Below are 20,038 nucleotides of genomic sequence, written 5' to 3' on the forward strand. Positions count from 1 at the left end.
AACATATAACAGTGATGGAGACTAAAAACAAAGAGGGCTGCATCTACATTTGTTCAATTAAGTTATATATATATATATATATTCAGTTATGAGGGGGTCTGATGATGATGGGAAAATGTACCTTAAGTATATAGAGCCAGATAAGAAGGACCACTGACTTGAATGATGAAATTATATGGTTACATAAAGAAGAAGAATTATACTATACCATAAACAATGTTAGGAATTAAGGTAATTTAAGTTTATTATTTAGCATTAAAAAAGTAGCAGTGACATACAAAAATAAAACTACATATGAATGTTATTTATTTTATAAGAAGAATGTGTGGACATCGTGTCGATCAAGATGAGTAAAAGTACCAGCAGTGTCCATCAGAGTCCATTGTAGAGTGGTCTGCAGTGTGGCTCTAGTTTGTCCTCCAGGACGTAGTCAGGTCCACAGACCCAGGGGTCCCCCGTCTCCCACTGCCACTTCTGCAGACTCTGCCTCAGGCTCTCCAGCACGGCGCTGTAGTTTGGGTCTGATACCAGGTTCCTCGTTTCCAGTGGGTCTGTCCTGTGTTGGTGAAGCATATGTTCAAATTGAAGCCTCATAAACAGAGAGAACAAGATTGGGTTGTCTTATACTGAAGACCTCAAGTTCTCTATAAAAAAAAAAACTATTGAAGGTAAAATAAAGCTTTATTGTTTTAATTCCCAGGATGAAGGTCTAAATGATGTTTCTCTTCACCACAGAGAACATGCTCGTGCTCTTTTTTTGGTCACAGTGAAGCAAAGGAAGCCCTGTAGTGTTTAATTAAAATGGTTTATTTGAAAATTCTATATATTGACAATATAAATGAAAAATGGACTGACAGTATTAGAATTTGTCAGACCATCAACACAGAAGGTGATGCTTTAGCCACTTTCCTCTTTTTCCTTCTTTTAGGAAACATACGTTGCAGGTTTTTTGTTGTTGAGAGCAACTAACTGAAGTTCATTGCAGGAGAAGCGTACCTATTTCCACTTATGAATATTCATATTTGATTTAGTTTGAGAACATTTTCCATCCTTTATTGTGTCAGTTTCTGACCATTTCCTTATGCCTAATCACACTGTGAACAGTGGATGGTGTACCTTATATCAATCAGAGGAACTTGTGTCATCCACCAATTAAGGTAAGGTATTGTGATCACTCTGCTTTGGGCGTCGATCTCTAAGCTCAAATGGGACTGATATTTATCTTCTGCTTAGCTGAAAACATGATGGAGCAACATGATTTGTAACAGACCTGGAGTCAAACAGCTCCCAGCGCTCTCTGTAGTAATACTGCTCCAGGCTTTTGAACCAGTGCGTGAGCTCACTCAGCCTCGTGCGGTTCAGCAGGTCCTGGAAGGTGGGTGACATGTACAGGTCCTGGTCGATGGGGAAGGGCATGCGGTAGTGTAGGTTGTGGAGAAGGTGGTACGCCCCCTGGTGGACGGAGCGGGTTGGGTAGTACATGGTTACCTGAAATCCAAATGACAGTACAGCAGTCAAGGCCCATTGTTTGACTTCTTCTATTTGTGACAGGGGCCATGACATCCCGTCTGGTAGTTAAAAAACAGCAGTGCTCACAGACCTCGTGAAGGGACTGGCTGGCGTAGACAGTGTGCCAGCTGCTGGGCTCAGTGACCAGAGCAGGCAGTAAGGAGCGACCGGTGAGGTGAACCAGGGTGGCGGGGCCGCCGGGGAGGCTGTAGGATGGATAGGGAACAGAGAACCATTCCAGAATTGTGGGAGTGATGTCTGCCAAAACAAGAGAGGGAGAAGAAGAGAAAAGACAGTGACGAAATAAGGCAAACTAGAGTAATATCGGAGTTGATACATTTCAATTTAATGTTAGTATTCCTGCAATAATAATTATAGAAATTCTAAAATACTGTACTCATAATTAGTACAGTGTTGCTATTATTTCATACTGTAAATATATTTACATGTCACTGTCCGATGAAAACCACATATCTCCAAATAGGCAGGTTTTGAATGTTTCAGATTAATTGAAGGATCAAGGGTGCCCGGCTACCTCAGTTGGTAGAGCGGGCCCATATACAGAGGTTAACTCCTCGACGCAGCGGGACCGGATTCGACTCCGACCCGCGGCCCTTTGCTGCATGTCATTCCCCCCCCTCTCCCCTTTCATGTCTTCAGCTGTCCTGTCAATAAAGGCCTAAAAATGCCCAAAAAATAATCTTTAATTGAAGGATCAAGTTCTCCTCCATGTTGTCTCCAATTGTCCCAGTTTTTGAAATTAAATAAATAAATAAATAAATAAACCATTTAAAAATCCATTGGAAACAGTGTTGGTTTTCTTAGCTCCTAAAAAGTTGACATCATGGAGAAACATGGTTTTCATAGGACAGTGACAAGTGTTTAACGTTATTTAATGTTCATTACACCTACTACTTATATAAGTAAATATTTGCCACAGTTAGTTTTTTTAATGTGTTGTTAATAGAATCTGCAGACATTTATATCACAACAGTTTTTTTCTATTGTTTAACTGATGGTATTGTCCTGATTACATTTAATTATTACCCTCTCAGGAGATCATTTTCAGTTTCTTATTTTATCTGAGATCTGCTGCTGATAGCACAATTGTTAAGTCTCTCTCTGGTGGCCGATGTAGCACATCAGATAAAACACATTGACTTCACTGTTTGTTCAATTGTCTAAGCCCATGGTTCCCGACCTGGGAACACACTGAGGGGTCCCAAGATAAATCTGAGTGGTCACAAGAGGATTAGAATTTTATTTTTTTTTTTTTTACTTTTTCTTTTTTTACTGCAATACCGATACCTGTGTGGCCTACAAAACCCTGGAAAAAATTAGAAATAAAAAAATTAGAAAATCCCTCTTTGATTGAACTGCTCACAACTCATTTCTCACTAAGGCCATAACCTGTGATGAGGGGTCACATAGAAGTAGACATTTCTTCGTTTTACAAGGTACCCCCAGGTTTCCACAAGTTAAAGTTAAGACTTTTAAAGACATTTTTAATACCTTTAAGAATGAAATTTAATACCAACTTCATGAACGTACTGGCAAAAGTATGTAGGATATAACGGAATACCCGAAAGGATTTTAGGACTTGAACTTAATACAATATTTAATTGTAGTACTCAATACATGCATGCTTTGTGACGAAACGATGGAGGAGTTATTTAATCTTATGAAAGGACAATACAAATGTTAGACCTTTGTGAACGAAATTTAAGACTTTCTAAAGAAATTTAAGACTTTTAGGGCCTTATTTTTCGAATATTATATTTAAGACATTTTTAAGACTTTTAAGATCCCCGCTGGTACCCTGTTTTAAGGAGTCACAAGCCAAAAAAGGATGGTAGCAACTGGTGTGAGCACTAAACTGGAACAAAACCTGCTATGGACACTGTGCTCACAGCAAGTGGCTGACTTGACAAGTGACAGACTTTATGGTCTATATTTCATTACATCCATCTCTTACCCAGCAGGCTGACGTAGGCCTGGCTGGTGTCTCCCCATCGCTCCCTGTGCTCTGGAGAGGACACCAGCATGGGTTCGGCTGTCCCTGAGCGATACAGGTTGGTTCTGCCGTTCGGAAAGGGGATGCCATTATCGGAGCTGTAGATGACCAGAGTGTCGTTCTCATAACCAGCGTCCCTGAGCTCCTGAAGAACCAAACCGATACCTGCAGAGGAAATTCACACAATTATAGCTTAGCGTTTCACAAAAATAGCTTCTCTCTGTCCTCTTTTTTTGTGCCTTTGTGTCTTTTTATGGGTAGGTGGTTTAACTACCTTGGTCCAGCCTGCTAACCGTGGTGTACTGTGCAGCCAAGTCGGCTCGGGCCGCAGGTGTGTCCGGCACAAAAGGAGGAACCTGAAGTACACAAGATGAGGACAGGTTCATCAAACGTTTGACTCTGTGTGTCTTTCAGATGTATTTCATTACAATAATCAATGAGATAAAATCTTAGGATTTGTAATTTTGTTTGTTTAAAAACAGCATAACAGCAGCAGTAGAGATGTGACCATGAAGTGAAAAGAAAAATGCACATGTTCATGGTATATCATGAGCAGCCACAAAAAAAATATGCTATCAAATGTACTGCTGTAGAAATGATAAATGTTATAATACAAGAAATATGAAGTAACATTTTTGAAATAGGTATAAATTTATATTTTTTTAAAAAGGTGAAAAAGTCACGTGAGGCCAATTAATCCAAATGAAACCAGTTTCACAGTTTATAATCCTTGTTTTCCAATGAGAGTGGGATTTGAAAACATAAAATCTGTATGTCACTGACCTTTACTTGTTCTGGTGTGTAATATTCTGGTGTCCAGTCAGGTATTCTACCCATCCCCATTTCACCATTCCCAAACTTCTCACAGAAAGCTCCATACTGGGGCTGCGAGTGTCCACATCGGTGGGTGTCATGAAAGGCAACATACAGGAAAAACGGCTTCTCTTCATCTTTTATATTTTCTTTATTCTCGTCTTTCTTTCGCCTTCGTTCAAAAGCTTCTTCGTTATGGGTCTGGAAAAACTTTCGGACCAGGAGTTTGATACGGGTGATGTTCCTCCCCACCTGGAGGACAGAGTTGTTCTCTTCCGTGTAGGCAAAATCAAAAGGGTATACAGATCCAGGACCGACATGCTTCTTCCCAATTATACCTGTGGGAGTGAGAAAAGAGAAAGGATAGAGGGGGAGAAATGGTTGTGTGTGTGTGTGTGTGTGTGTGTGTGTGTGTGTGTGTGTGTGTGTGTGTGTGAGAGTGTGTGAGTGACTTAGACTTGAAATAAACTGGTGTCTATGTTACTTACCTGTGTGTACGTTGGCTTGGCTGAGGAGCAACGGCAGACTTTGTACTCCATCAAACGAGTTGAAGTTGTGAACACCCTGATGAAGCCCATACATGCCGTTCTGGTGCTGAAAACACATCAAACAGACCTAAATACTGTGCCTTCATGCACAAATGAGAGGCATCCATATGTGTGTGTGTGTGTGTGTGTGTGTGTGTGTGTGTGTGTGTTTCTCACCTGTGGCAGGCCAGTGAGGATGGTGGAGCGACTGGGGGAGCAGCTGCTGACAGAGGTGAAGGCGTTGCTGAACACCAGGCTACGCTGGGCCAGAGAGCGCAGGTGGGGGGTGTGGACCACAGAGTTGTTATACACCTCCGTCTCAAAACCTGCATCATCAGCTGGAAGAGAGAAAAGACACATGTATTAGCTCTAACACTACATGGTCAAAATGGGGATTTGCTCCCATTCAGCCACAAGAGCATTCGTGATGTCACCCACTGATGTTGGACGTCGCTGTCAGTGTTTCAGTTTATCCTAAAGGTGTTTAATGGGGTTGAACGCAGAGCTATGTGCAGGCAAGTTCTTCCACACCAAAATGAGACAACCATTTCTTTATGGACCTGGCTTTGTGCTCTGTGGCATGTTCATGTTGAAACAATCTGTTGCTATAAAGTTGAAGGCACACTGTTGTCATTGTTGACTGTAAGACTTCCCTTGAATGGAATACATAGAAGCACGTGTAGGCTGTGATAGACTTGTCCACATACTTAGTATGACCAATAGTACATCATTATACAGAGAGGTATTTTTGTCCACCCCATCCATATCAGTGAGGGTATGCTATAATAATACCCCCTCTCTGTAAAATGCAATATGATTTATTGCTGGACTGTTGTATTAGAGTGTATTAGATTTAGCTAGGTGTACCTGATATTTCAGCATTGTAATTCTTCCAGTTCAAAAGACATTTGAAGTCTTTAAAACTAGCAGGACTTATAAATGTAAAAGTTCACTCACCAATTATTAGAAGGACATTTCTTCTCTTTGACTCCCCGATGCAACATGATGCCAAAATGAGAAGAAACAACTCAAGCAGCATGGTCGTGATGAGGATGATTAGCTCTTCTTCTAATCTTAACAATTACATTCAATAAATAAAATGAATTCAGTCATCACAAGTATTACCTAAAGTACATAACGTGACAAGTAGAGCTGTGTGCCAGACGGATTTGGACCATTTGTATTGGATTTGTTTTTACCGTCTTCCTCAAACAACTTAAGCCCCGCCCATCTGTGGTCACATGAAAAAAGGTCACGTGAGGATAGAAAACAGGAACCGTCTCGCGCTTCATCAGCGAAATGTCATTTTAGGAAGTGGTTTTGGAAAAGTAACAACAATGCGTTGACACCACATCCAGGGTTGACAGAGAAGGAGCTAAAAATCACAGCTGAACCAGATGAAGAGAGAGATTTAGTAAGAGTTTCTATTATATTGTTATACGTCTTGTTTTTCTATTTTATTCTATGTTGTTGGATTGTTTGCTCTTTTCTATTCTTTATTCTTTATTAGGATAAACCTCTTGAGAAGTATCTCGTTTTCGAGGGTGTCCCGAAATATAGTACAATCACTACATAACAACTGTGTAGTGTGTTATTGCATTGCTTTTTTGCCCTATTCTGTTCAATTCTATTGTGTAGTGTTTTCTATTCTGTTCTGTTGTGTCTTTTTCTGTTCTCTTCTATTCCACTCTACTCTAATCTGTTTCTCTATTTCCATTAGTTTTTTCTATTCTATTACGTGTTGTTTTTCAGTTCTATTCAAATCTCTTCTATTCTATTCTATCTTCATCTATTGTGTTTGTTCCAGTCACACAGCTGTTTAATTTAAATCATTCATGTTCTTCCACATTGTTAATGCAACATCTTATTGTTCAATCTATTTTAGTAGAATATTATAGCCTACATAACAAACACATTACAGGACACAATGGGAGATAAATAAAATATTACACTATAAAATGAAGCTACTGGTCAACTCACATAACACCGAGGAATATGTGTGGGATTATTTCTTTGTTTAATGGCTTTTAGATGATTGTGGAGAAAAAAAGGTATGCAGCACACTTACCTGTTGTATGACCATCATAAAACCTAACAACCTAAAAGCTTGTTAAGGTAGAGGGACACAGAAAGACAAATTGAATGTCTGACCTGGCAGCTTACAAGTCAGTTACCTGAAGACTTTTTTTTTTTTTCCTATTACACACAGATCACAGAATGCACAGAAGATATGGCATACGCTTTCTTTAATATGCAAACTGCATGCATACAGAGCACATTTTTGTTGCGTTTCCCTGAATGCTGTGCGCAAAACCAGAGAAACCAAGCAGCTGACGAATGACATTTAAAGCAGAGGAGGAAACTTAAACACTTAGTGTAAGTGGCTTTTATTCTGTAATCAGCCTACTCATGCACACATTTGAATATGTAAAATGTCACTTTTCCCTTTGTGCACATTGCTGCTGTCTCTTCATCCTTTTCGTTGTCGTCATCCTCCTCTCCAGGTTCTCCTTCCTGACCTGTAATCCTTGTGCGATGGACAGGCCTCTGCTGGGTCGATTGTCGGCTCGGGGCTGCTGCTCTTACAACACCCTCAAGGCCTGGCTGCCGATCCTCTCCTGGCTGCCCAGGTACAAGCTGAAGTGGCTTCAGATGGACCTGCTCGCAGGCCTCACCGTCGGGCTGACGACTGTACCGCAGGCGCTGGCTTATGCTGAAGTAGCCGGCCTTCCTGTTCAGGTAAATCATAGCTGGGTTTTCTGTGGATTCAACTTCCATTTAGATTTAACTCTCTCCAGCTGGGCTGTTTTCAATCATCAAGTTGTTAAAATCAACTACTACAGTATTCCATATTTGGATCCCCGTTACTTGACACCCAGCTCACCAGACCAGACCAGACCAGACCAGACGAGACACGAGGTTGGGTTCACGAGATTGACACTAATTTCGAGGTTCAAGTCAGACTCATCCGTCATGCTGGCTGCTCCTCTGCACTTGGGTAGTGATATCGCGAGACACTTTTTACCTCGACGAGAAATCTCGTGGGTCAAGATCTCATCACACCTCTAGTCGCTAGTTTTCCTGGGGCCATGAACAAAAGAAGTGAGCAAGTGTGCATCCCCTCCATATGTTTTGTCACTTGTTCTCAACATTTCAGAGTTGAAATCATGATGTCGTCTATCAATACCATCCCATTTTACTGATGCACTGCTTTCACTTAAAGATAATTCTCTTTATTTATTCATCATTACAGCTGAAGCAATTACTTGATTGAAGTCAATTAATTGTAATTTTTCAAGCAAAAATGCCACACCTTTTCTCAAATGATTTTTTTCCCACAAATGTAATGTCTGTGGGTTGTGAACAGATGGTTGGACAAAACAAGTAATCTACAAGAAATATTGAGGGTAATTTTGCCCTATTTTCTGACATTTTATCGACCAAATGAGAAATCAATTTATGAGAATATAATCAAGAGTAAAGATCCCTTCCACATACGTTTTAAGACATCTAAAATACTCTTCCAATTACATTTGTTTCTTGTCCATCCTTCGAAAAATCCTAAATCTACGAGTACAGTATGAAAATGTTTTTAAAAGTTTCAAAAGTTTAACTGCTGGACACAAGATGCCTCCTACTTCACTGAAAAGTCCTTTCTCAGTGAGTGTGCACTGAAGGTTTTAAATGTCCACATCACACTTGTTTAATTTGCATATTGAACCATGATTGGCTTCCAAAGTAGTTATGACGTACGAGAACACAGAGAAACATTCCTCCTTCATCAGACGAATGTGAAAAAAGCTTTATAGTGTCAAACTCTGGTCAAGCAACAAGAAGAAACAGATTGTTGAGTGGAGAGGGACTGTAATGACTCAATCTAAAAGCCTTTCTCTCCTCAGTACGGACTGTACTCTGCCTTCATGGGGGGGTTCGTCTACACCCTCCTGGGGACCTCTAAGGACGTGACACTGGGTCCCACGGCCATCATGTCCCTCCTGTGCTTCTCCGTGGTGGGGGGGCAGCCGCACCGAGCCGTGCTGCTGAGCCTCCTCTGTGGAGTCATCCAGGCTCTAATGGCATTACTGAGATTAGGTGAGGGACGGGTCAGGTGACACCAGTTTTGGGGTTTTTCTTAATTTAGTTGACACTTGCGAGCCAAGTGGACAAACCTACAAAAAGTGTGACATATTGTTTTCACTTGATAGCAATTATATTTAGCATATGTGACATTTTAAGTTGAGCTCTGTATCAAAACCTGATTTAAAAACATTACAATATTAGACATGAGTTGTGTGACATGAGACACTTCCTACCACGACTTCTATCTATGACGAATTGTTCATTGCTTTGCTTGTCTTCTGCAGGTTTCCTGCTAGACTTCATCTCTTTCCCTGTAATAAAAGGCTTCACTTGTGCTGCTGCGATAACCATTGGCTTTGGCCAGGTCAAGGTGAGAGTTAAACACATGCACTCACTTGTCTCAAACAAACACAGCAACATAAACAACACATACATCTACAAAACCACCAGTTACCAGCTCCTGTACTCATGAACAGAAATGTCAAAGATACGTATGTTTGATTTCATTTAGAAACATTGTCTCTATTAGATAGTTTGTCCAACTGAAAGCGCTGACAATTGGAATCTTGGAATCTTCCAACTGGAAAATGTCCCGCTCAATGACAATATCTTGTCAGTGACATAATAGATCCTTTACAAAATGTGTTGTTGTTTTTATGTGTTAATGTAGATTTTTTTTTAAATGTTGACATGGAAGGAATTAGCGCCCAGTATCGGTGTGCTCCACACAGTTTACAGAACAGCAAGGACTCGTTTGTATGATGGTGAGAGTGCATGTTTAACTTTCTGATTTAGGAGCAGCATTTCTGGAAGACAGATGAACGATTTCTCATATTTATAGTAAGATTATAGAACATTTAAAAGAAGAAATAACACATTCTTGCTATTAACACACCTCTTGTTACTACCCCTTGCAATTAAATACACTAATAGGGATTCACAACTACAGCCGCACTTGGTCTGGTTTGACCAGCAGCTTATGGGGGCGGATTTTCTCTTGATTTATTTGGATCTGCAAACAAATTTAGCATTTACTAAAATTATCTAAAATGCAAAGCGAGAGACCAGATCTACAACTCATTCGGTCTACAACTCACAAATCAGTCGGTTGTTTCAGCTGATGGCAGTCGCGTCTTTTCTGTTTCTAGAATATTCTGGGACTCCAGGGCATTCCCCACGAGTTCGTCCTGGAGGTCTACTACACCTTCTACAAGATCCCAGAAGCCAGGATAGGTGACGTGGTACTGGGTCTGCTTTGTCTCGCTCTGCTGGTCATGTTGTTCTTTATGAAGAAGAGTCTGGGCACTGACGACGCTCCCACCTGCTCCAGAGTCGCCAGGAAACTAGTGTGGACGGTTGCTACCAGTCAGTACCTGTGTGTGTGTGTGTGTGTGTGTGTGTGTGTGTGTGTGTGTGTGTGTGTGTGTGTGTGTGTGTGTGTGTGTGTGTGTGTGTGTGTGTGTGTGTGTGTGTGTGTGTGTGGTACAACAATAACAGTTTTTTGAGGATTGAGAAAAATGAATTAGCTTTTTATTTCACTTGCTATGAATGCATGTTTTACTTTTCTAAAACTTTCCTCCAATTTCGCCATGTCTTCTCTGTCTTGGTCAGTGCGTAACGCTCTGGTGGTCGTGGCTGCATCCTTGGTGGCATTTTCTTGGAATGCTTACGGTCATCCCGTGTTTACAGTCACTGGGAAAACTCCCCAGGGGCTCCCGCCGTTCAGGCCCCCACCCACCTCAGACACCACAGCCAACGGCACCGTCGTCTCCTTTGGAGAGATTGTAGAGGTACGGAGCAAAGTGACGAGGCCAGCAACAGGGGGGAGGGCAGTGAATCTTTTTTGCTAAAAGATTGAGTTGCAACTTTTACTTCCCAAAATCGTTCCACTTCACCAGAAGAGCAGCTGACTAGCCAGTTGTCCTTTCTGTGTTTTGTGCAGGGCTTTGGAGGAGGGCTTGCTGTGATTCCCTTCATGGGTCTGTTGGAGAGCATTGCTATTGCTAAAGCTTTTGGTAAGTGTTTTTAGCCACACTAGCAGCATAGAGATGGCAATGTTTGTCTGTCAGTTGGCCCAGACTGAAATATCTCAACAACTATCAAATGGATTTCCATAAGATGTTGTTCAGACACACATGATTATGGGGCGTCCTCGTGCTCATCCGGTAGAGTGTGCGCCCGTGTGGTCAGCGGCCCGGGTTCAAATCCGACCTGCTTCTTGTCACCCCCTCTCTCTCTACTACTACCCCAAAAATACCATCATTAGATAATAATGACAGTGTTAGAAAAGTTATGCTTGCTATAATCTTTGCTTCATTTTAGTGTTAAACTATTTGCATGAGGTCTGTGTGCAACTATTTCTGTTTCTCATGAGATAGTCATGAGAGCCACTGACCTTGTGAAAAGCACAGAATGCCCATGAGGGCAGAGAGAGCACATGTGGAGGAGCCGCCGGGCCTGACCAGAGATAAGAAGACAGTATCTCTTTGTAATATTATTCCCTTTTCCTTTATAAAAAGCTGTTGTTAAAGACTATGCTGACTATTAGTTTGAGAGAACTGATTTTGTCCATTCTTTGAAAAATAATTATCCTAACATGCAGTTAAAGAATGGGTGTCTCATCAGACTGATTTTTAACTTCCTGTTTGTCCTCAGCCAGTCAGAACGACTACAGAATTGATGCCAACCAGGAGCTGCTGGCAATTGGTGTGACCAATATCATGGGCTCCTTTGTGTCAGCCTACCCTGTCACTGGCAGCTTTGGAAGGTGTGTGTGTGTGTGTGTGTGTGTGTGTGTGTGTGTGTGTGTGTGTGTGTGTGTGTGTGTGTGTGTGTGTGTGTGTGTGTGTGTGTGTGTGTGTGTGTGTGTGTGTGTGTGTGTGTGTGTGTGTGTGTGTGTGTGTGTGTGTGTGTGTGTGTGTGTGTGTGTGTGAGGTCAAGGTGTCTAATATTTACAGCGTCATATTTTCTGCTCACATCCAGGACGGCAGTGAACTCTCAGACTGGTGTTTGCAGTCCAGCTGGAGGAATCATCACCAGTGAGTCCTGACACTTTCCAGTGTTATGGTCTATGTTATAAATCAGGGGTCGGCAACCTTTTTGATATGAAGTGCCATTTAAAAATGTTCTTGTTAATCAGTGTGCCATATCAGCATTAAGCCTGCCATCATCTACAGAGCCCGCTCAGATAGTGTTATTTTTTTCCCTTTGCGCCGCATTCTGTGAAGAAAGCAGCGAGTACTAGCCAATCGGAGGCAGAGTAGGGCGGTTCTTCGCTAAATGTGGATGGGGAAAAAGTCAGTCATGCTACTGTAAATAACAGGCTGTGCTCTGGCCAATGGCTGTGAAAGAGGTCATTTGGCATGCAGATTGGAGAGGACAAGATAATAAGATAGATAAGATATACTTTATTGTCTATCTTATCTTATTTTATCTTATCTGCCAAAAGATGAGATAGGACACATCAACATTTCCAAAAAACTCTCTTGCACACTTGCGAGTTGCTAGTAAGCTGCTCACGGTAGCTGACCCCTGTTAATCTATTATCAGCACTCTTGTTTCTTAGCTTCCTTTTCTCTCTCTTTCTCTCTCTCTCTCTCTCTCTCTCTCTCTCCTCTGTAGACATGTGTTGTCATGGAGTTCAGAGGTAGAAGTGTTGAAGAGACCGAGACAACATTTATCTTAAACTACATAAATCTTAAACCGAGGCAGCCCAACTCTTCTGCACCAACAAACTCTTCCTCTAAGAAACTAAAGAAATAATGAAACGGCACCTTTTGGGGTTAAACCATTAATATGCACATCAACCAGACTTTGTGATCAATGGCTGATTAATCAGCGAATAGCAGAAGGATTTTTTCTGTGGTCATGCTCAAAAATGTTATTTAAGATAACACAGAGTAGTCTGTTGAAAGACCTCAATTCTTTTTTTCTTTTTTTTTTACTTTTTTGGTTCAATGCAACATTACATTGGTAAAATTGTTTTTTTTTAGGGTTTGGTGACTTCAGCACTAACACTTATTATTTACTTTTGAATTTTAAATACTTGTCTGGAACAACAAAAAAGAAATCTATCATATGTGTGTCTCTCTCTCTCTCTCTCTCTCTCTCTCTCTCTCTCTCTCTCTCTGTGTGTGTGTAGATTTGCTCAGTCTGCATTCTTCTTAGTTTGGAAATGAGGAATCTCTTTAAATGTTCCCTTCTCTCTCTCTTTCTCTCTGTTTTTTCAGGTGTGATAGTGTTGCTTTCCCTGGCGTTCCTCATGCCGGCCTTCTACTACATCCCCAAAGCTTCCTTAGCTGCTGTTATCATCTGTGCGGTAGCTCCCATGGCGGATTACCGCATCGTGGCTAAGATGTGGAGGATACGCAGTAGGTGTCTTCTTTGTTTTTCTGTGTCTCTCATATATTTGTTTGTTTAATTGTGGTCTCATGCTCACATGTCTCCTACAGAGCTGGACCTGCTGCCTTTTGTTGTGACGTTCCTGATGAGTTTCTGGCAGGTGCAGTACGGCATCGTAGGGGGTGTAGTTGTATCTGGAGCCTTGCTGCTGTACAACCTGGCAAGACCCCAGATAAAGGTACTGTAATATTCTATACAGGATGGTGTGTGAGGGAGGAGAAACATATTAACCTTTCACTGCCACCAAGGTACAATAGTCATTTGTTTGCATTGTTACAGGACAAGAGTACCATTACTAAAAGTAGTACAAGTCATTAGTTAGTAGTATTTATCAGGGATTTAATTCACTAATTTAGCCAAAAACAGACTCTCAATGTTATTACCTTAATTTCCATTTATATCCGAATAAAAAATATATTTTGATGATCTTTTATCCATATCTCCCACCTTTAGTTGATGGTCACATGGAGATATGTACAGCAGAGTTTAGAGAAATATAAGTATTCATCTAAAAGATCGAAGTTGACTATCATTTTTTGGTGCCTTGAGCAGGGGCTTCTTTATAAATGTGACACCAGTCCCAGTAGTGTCAGAGCTACTCTTCCATACCAGTTTCTCCGTTAACAGCCTCAATAAACCAGAGGGCTGCACCTTTTGGCATTACCTCTTGCTCTTCCTCTGTGAAATACAGGAATTCACTAACTCAAGTAGAATAAGACGAGGACGTTCGAGGAAACATAGGTACGATAACAAGGCCAAAGGGCTGCTGCAGTGTTTTAAACATTATGAAATCATGGTATCTAACGGTACAGGATTGCTTTTGTGTTAACGTGTTTCTGTTGTGTGCAGGTGTCTGATCACGGTGTGCTGGTGATGGAGTTAGGCAGTGGACTCAGCTTCCCTGCCACAGAGTATCTCAGCCACATTATACACACTCAGGCTCTGCAGGGTAAGGATTTGTTTGATAGCCTGTCTTTTTTCACAGGACACTTACAGTAATGTGTGGTGATCTTTTTCGTGTTTAACCAGCTCCTCTCTTTCAGTTTTTCCTCTCATTTACTCTCCTGTTTTCTTCCCTTAATGTCCCTTAAGTGGCTCCTCCACGCTCAATGGTCCTGGATTTCCATCATGTCAGCATCGTTGATTACTCAGTGATCAACGAGCTCAGGGACCTGCTGAAGCAGTTCAAATTACGAGAAGTGCAACTGGTCTTTTCCAGATTGCAGGTGAGTTTTTACTGAAAATTTCAAAATAAAATGCCAGAATTCAGTTCTTATAACAACACGGCAAAACAAAATATATATGTGTGTCTTTCTGTTTTTATCTCACACGCTCTGTCTTTGTCGTCCTCCTACCGTCAGCCCTCTGTTCTGGAGGTTCTCCTCGCAGCTGATCTGCAGGGCTTCAGGTATACAGACAGTGTGGAGGAGGCGCTGCAGATGGAGTCATAGAGCCTCCTCAATGTGTGACACAAAAACCATCCAATCACAGACTGGAGAGGAGATTTTTTATGCTGGACAGAGGAAATGTAGCAACACTCATCAGTGACATTTCGGATCTGAGGTTATTTGGCTGTTGTAAAGTTGAAAACAACTGATTCACCTGCTGTAAGGTGTACGGCTAAACTAGACTTTGGAAATCACTGTGGGATCTCCGAGATTACAGCACTACATTACCATTGCACAACAACACTGAAAAAGATGTCTAATACTGTGTTTTACAGTATTGTACAGTATCTGCTTTTGTGGGGTATTGTGCTTTTTGTATGAATGAGGAAATAATGAGAAAAATAATATTGTGTAAAATATATATATATATATATATATATATATATATATATATATATATATATATATATATATATATATATATATATGGCTGAAGGTGATAGGTGGGCTTCCAGGGACCAAATCTGAATTTACACAATAAGAATAGGGACGACAGGTGTCTGTTAGCGTTGCTCTGTTTTGCTCATTATTAACTAACACATATGCCACCATTAAAACAAGTTGTTTTTATTATCTAAGTAAAAGGAAGTGTAAGGTGATCGGTTTTCCTTATTTTACAGCTTCTTTTTCGATTGCTTAAGCATTATTTTGAAAACAGAGACCGGTTTTTCAGAACACTACACGCAATTAGCACAACCACACACCCAATTAGCAGAACACCTCAGACCCTTTGCTAAATGAAATACTCTTGCAAAAACTATACACTAATTCATGAAAACATTTTGTTACCATATGAAACACACGTTTCATATGACTTAGTTCTGTTTGAACCAGTTACACACTGCTGTTGCTAACCTAACACGTTTAGCAATTCTACTTCTCAGTGATTAGAGTACTGTAACTGAAGTACACAGAGAAAGCGCAATTACAGAATAAGTTCACCAAACCCTACACAAGACCAATGCTGCAGACTGAGGAATTTATTTATTTCTCTCCATATACCCAAATCAGTCAACATGGAGTATCAACAACAAAACAAATCCCAGTTTTCATACTACTACAGTAGTGTGCATAACACTGTTAGCTCAGCAAACAGACAAACATAAAATACTGTATCCAGTACAGGTTACAATTACTGTAAAAAAAAAACAAAAAACACAACAACAAACAAACAAAAAAGATCTGAAAATACTAGACTTACCTGCTGCATTTATATAGTGCTTAAACCTGATTGGTGTGTCTACAATTAAACAATCAAATGTGTTTGCGCACCTGATGGCTGTGTTTCACAGATTGGCTCATAGGTGTAGTAATTTGTCAGTGCTTTGGAATTGCAAGGTAGTGACATCATGACATACTTCTGTGTCTAATGTATGCAAGTGTGTTTAGTGTTTTGCAAATCACTGTGTGTATTGTTTAGCAAAAAGTGTGAGACATTGTGCTTATAGTGGTCCACATCTGGACAATGTATTGCTCCTTCAGTGTAAGGTTTTGATAATTGTGTAATACTTTTGATTTCAGTGTGTAAGCAATCGGCAAAAACTGTAGGAAATGTTGCCAAGGAAGTGGCAAAATGGTTTTCATTGATTCATCACAATGGCACAGATTGAATTACATTATTAACCCAAATCACCACATCTATAGGAGGATTTTACTGAATAAAAGGTTTACATTTTCATATGTATGCATGTCTTTTTGTTTGTTTGTTTGTCTGTTTGTGTTTTAGTGAAGTCAGCTATGGAATTGCTGATTCGGCACCATTTCCCACAAATTGGTGTCGTCATGGAGGGTCTCTACTGCCAGATATTAAGAGTGCTTCATCCGTGATTTGGCAGTATTAGTGTTAAACAGATTTTTCTTGCAAGCAGAGGTTTCTGGTGATTTCCACATCACAACACATAAATCCACAGGGATTTTAATACACGCTGAGTAAATCTGCTCTTGTGAAATCTGTGACGCGGCCTTTACAAGACTGGAAAAACTCTCTGCTTGCAGTAATTTCAAGCTTAAAAGCAACTTCAGACAAGAACTAGCCTCCTAGCTAATTCTGGCATAGTTACAGAAATGTTAATTAATATGCGCTGTTACTGAAAACAATTAACTAAATAAATCAAATAAAAAATAAACATGCTGACATTAAGTTGTATATGTATATAATCTTTGTTTCAGTGTTATGAAACAATGAAACATGATCTCTCCCATGGGGTGTGAATATTTTTAATAGCCACTGCCATAATCACCATAAAGTACTCAAAGTGTGTGTGTGTGTGTGTGTGTGTGTGTGTGTGTGTGTGTGTGTGTGTGTGTGTGTGTGTGTGGGCTGTACACAGTAACAGAGGTGTTTCACTGATGAGTGACTCATGAGCAGCAGGTTGTTTTGCATTGCATATTGAAAAGATTTCCAGAGAGAGAGATATAATTTACTGACTGTAAATGTTTACTCAGAGAGAATTCTTGGAAAATAAGCCTATCACACCTTTTCTTTTCTCAACACGATGTAGAGTAGAAATAAATAATAACTCTCATTGCAGCTTACTGTACTTGTACATGGAACAATTAGAACAGTTTTCTACCTGACATCTTGGACTGATTTTTTTTTTTTGGACCAAACTAATAACTCAGTCTCAACATCCATTGGATGGATTGGTGTAAAATTTAGTGCATATATTTATGGGGCCCATACGATGTATCATACTGTCAATCATGATACCTTGACTTCTCCTTCTCCACCATGAGGTTGACATTTTTGTTATAGCTGGTACTCAAATACATTCTGAGAAGTTCACAAACCTAATATGCTTTCTTAGCAATGTTTCTACCTGTGTGACTGAAAGCTGTATTAGTAAAGCTTTCTTTTTGAATGATGCCCAACCTTTCAAGGAGGTGTTTGATTGATTTGTCGCATACTTCTAGTGCGCAGATACTTACTGGCATAAAGTGTAATATGTAAGATATTATCAGCACTCTTGTTTTGTTATAGAACAAAGCACTGGGTCAAAATTGTACCTTGGAGTTATTAAACACTAAGAGGAAGTGAGTTAAGAAATATATTAGACAAAGAATAAAGGGAAGGGCCACAGTGATTCCAGTAAATCATGATAAGAAGTGACACACTAGTGTAAAAAAACACAATAAATCAAATTGAGATTGTGAGAAAGGCCATCCATTCTAGTCTACTCTGGTTGTTTTCTGTGCAGTGCAAAGAAACCTGTTTGATAAAAAGAAAAAAAGAATGATCAAAGCCAGTGAAATACATATTGCACAAACATGAGATGGGGTCCAACACAGACATGCTATACAGTAATAATGACTTGAGATGTGCAGTGCCAGTTCAATTCATGCATGACGACAAGATTCACCTGATGTTACATCAAGGGAATCCATTTATAGCTGCATGTCCATACTTCTTCTTGGAGTTTTATTTGAAAAAATAAGTTTAAGTCATTGTCCACTTGGTCTAAAAGTAAGTAGACCAAGTAAGTAGACCTTGAGTCAAGATTATTTGGTCAAAATACTTTTTACAAGGTCAGGAATGAACTTTTTTTTCTTTTCTTTTTTTTTTTTTATACTTTATTAATCCCGCAAGGGGAAATTACAATGTTTTTCACTCTTTTGTTAATACACACATTACACACAGGTCTGAATTAAACACACATGCTCAGTACCTATACATGCACTAATGGAGAGATGCCAGAGTGAGGAGGCTGCCCATGGAAAGGCACCACGAGCAGTTGGGGGTTCGGTGCCTTGCTCAAGAGCACCTTGGCAGTGCCCAGGAGGTGAACTGGCACCTCTCCAGCTACCAGTCCACCACCATACTTTGGTCCATATGGGGGACTTTATCCAGCGACCCTCCGTTTCCCAACCCAACTCCCTACTGACTGAGCTACTGCCACCCCGTACTTGATGTACTCTCTGATATTTCGATCACTACTATTGACAAAAGAGGTCTCCATTATGTTTTTCCACTGACCTGATTAATAAGTAACTATTTTAATGTCACATGAATCAGTGCTGACACTGACCCTTTTATGTGTTTCACCAATCATTGCTTTGTATGGTCCTTTGAACACAAAAACCGACCTATAAATTCTCTCACTTGCTGGGAGATTTTCACTTTCAACTTTTTCACCAACTTCTGGATTCCTGCACTGTCTTTCTAATGTAAGTACAAATACTGACAAAGTAGTGCATGGCAATATCATTTAAAAATATTGTTTTGAGACATCTCTTTTTGCCGTTTCCAGCTAGTCTGTGCCGTGGATGTGGTCTGTAATGGGGGTGCCCGAGGGTTTGTTGTTGCTCCTAATTTTGCAGATTTTTACAGAAGGCATTTCAGGTAAACAGTCTTACATCTTGTCATCTTGGGGTACACATGTTATTTTTAAATACAGTACAGCACAATACAGTCTAATACAATTAGTTCCCAGGTTGACACCTCTCTTTCCTAATATGTTCAATAAAAGACCCCCAGATAGGGTATAGGGTAAAATTGGGGGTGGGCATTCAACAGAGTATACCAAATGTCTTCAAGGTATAGGCGGGAAACAATGTTGTTTTACATTGTTACACATATTTACTGTGTAATTGTACTTTCCCTTTTGAAAAAGAAAACCATCAACCTTAATTGAAATAGATTTTTGTTGTGGATATTTTTCTCCTTTTGTGTCAAATATGGGTGGGCTTCAATTAAAAGATTCTAAGTAAATAGTACCCCAATATTGATCCTTGATAACATTTAAAATAAAACATTTTATTTGGCACTATCAACGTTGCATGTTCCTATTCTGGTGATTAATTGAAGAGATATCATTCTTACATTTACTTAGATATTAAGATGCCATTTTTTATGACAGCACCATTACATAAAATGAAAAATTCTAGATGTCTTGCACATTATTTCACACTTATTTTCCTATATTATTAATATAACATAATTCTATATTTTTTAGATATTTATTTGAAAACTTCCTGATTCAGACTAGAATTTAAATAAATAAATAATTATAATAAATAAATCCTGTCAGTCTGAACAATGCTTTGCCTCTCAACATGCCTTTATAACAATAATCCACCATGAGACGCAGTTTTAAGAGACAACTTGAAACCTCACATTCAGTGGTGATTTTTATTATGCCCTTGGGAATATATAAATATAATATAAATATATCGTAAACTGTGTATGTTTTCTTTGTAACACAATATATTCTTGCATGTAATATTTTTATTTTCACCTTTTCAAAAGG

At 39.8% G+C, this 20,038-nt stretch overlaps 2 protein-coding genes across 3 annotated transcripts; one reads left to right on the forward strand and one right to left on the reverse strand.

Moving 5' to 3' along the window:
• Positions 1-219: 219 nt before the first annotated feature.
• sgsh (N-sulfoglucosamine sulfohydrolase (sulfamidase)) lies at positions 220-6,090 on the reverse strand. The gene is made up of 9 exons (XM_078277409.1): positions 5,821-6,090; positions 5,041-5,201; positions 4,825-4,930; positions 4,307-4,674; positions 3,798-3,879; positions 3,485-3,688; positions 1,601-1,767; positions 1,271-1,488; positions 220-556 (listed from the first exon to the last, which is right to left on the reverse strand). The coding sequence occupies exons 1-9, from the start codon at positions 5,900-5,902 to the stop codon at positions 373-375; spliced, it is 1,572 nt and encodes a 523-aa protein (XP_078133535.1). The 5' UTR covers positions 5,903-6,090; the 3' UTR covers positions 220-372.
• Positions 6,091-6,134: 44 nt separating this feature from the next.
• slc26a11 (solute carrier family 26 member 11) lies at positions 6,135-15,114 on the forward strand. 2 transcript variants are annotated; one of them, XM_078277420.1, is made up of 15 exons: positions 6,135-6,277; positions 7,073-7,239; positions 7,368-7,602; positions 8,763-8,955; positions 9,228-9,313; positions 10,092-10,308; positions 10,555-10,733; positions 10,886-10,958; positions 11,599-11,710; positions 11,926-11,981; positions 13,173-13,313; positions 13,395-13,522; positions 14,194-14,293; positions 14,437-14,570; positions 14,706-15,114. In XM_078277420.1, exons 3-15 carry the CDS (start codon positions 7,399-7,401, stop codon positions 14,793-14,795), a joined length of 1,713 nt encoding a protein of 570 aa, XP_078133546.1. In that variant the 5' UTR covers positions 6,135-6,277; positions 7,073-7,239; positions 7,368-7,398; the 3' UTR covers positions 14,796-15,114. The 2 variants fall into 2 exon arrangements, with proteins under 2 accessions (XP_078133546.1, XP_078133555.1); XM_078277429.1 differs by lacking the exon at positions 7,073-7,239.
• Positions 15,115-20,038: the final 4,924 nt, after the last annotated feature.

This window comes from Sander vitreus, chromosome 2 (genome assembly GCF_031162955.1).
Source record: "Sander vitreus isolate 19-12246 chromosome 2, sanVit1, whole genome shotgun sequence".
Lineage (NCBI taxonomy): Eukaryota > Metazoa > Chordata > Actinopteri > Perciformes > Percidae > Sander > Sander vitreus.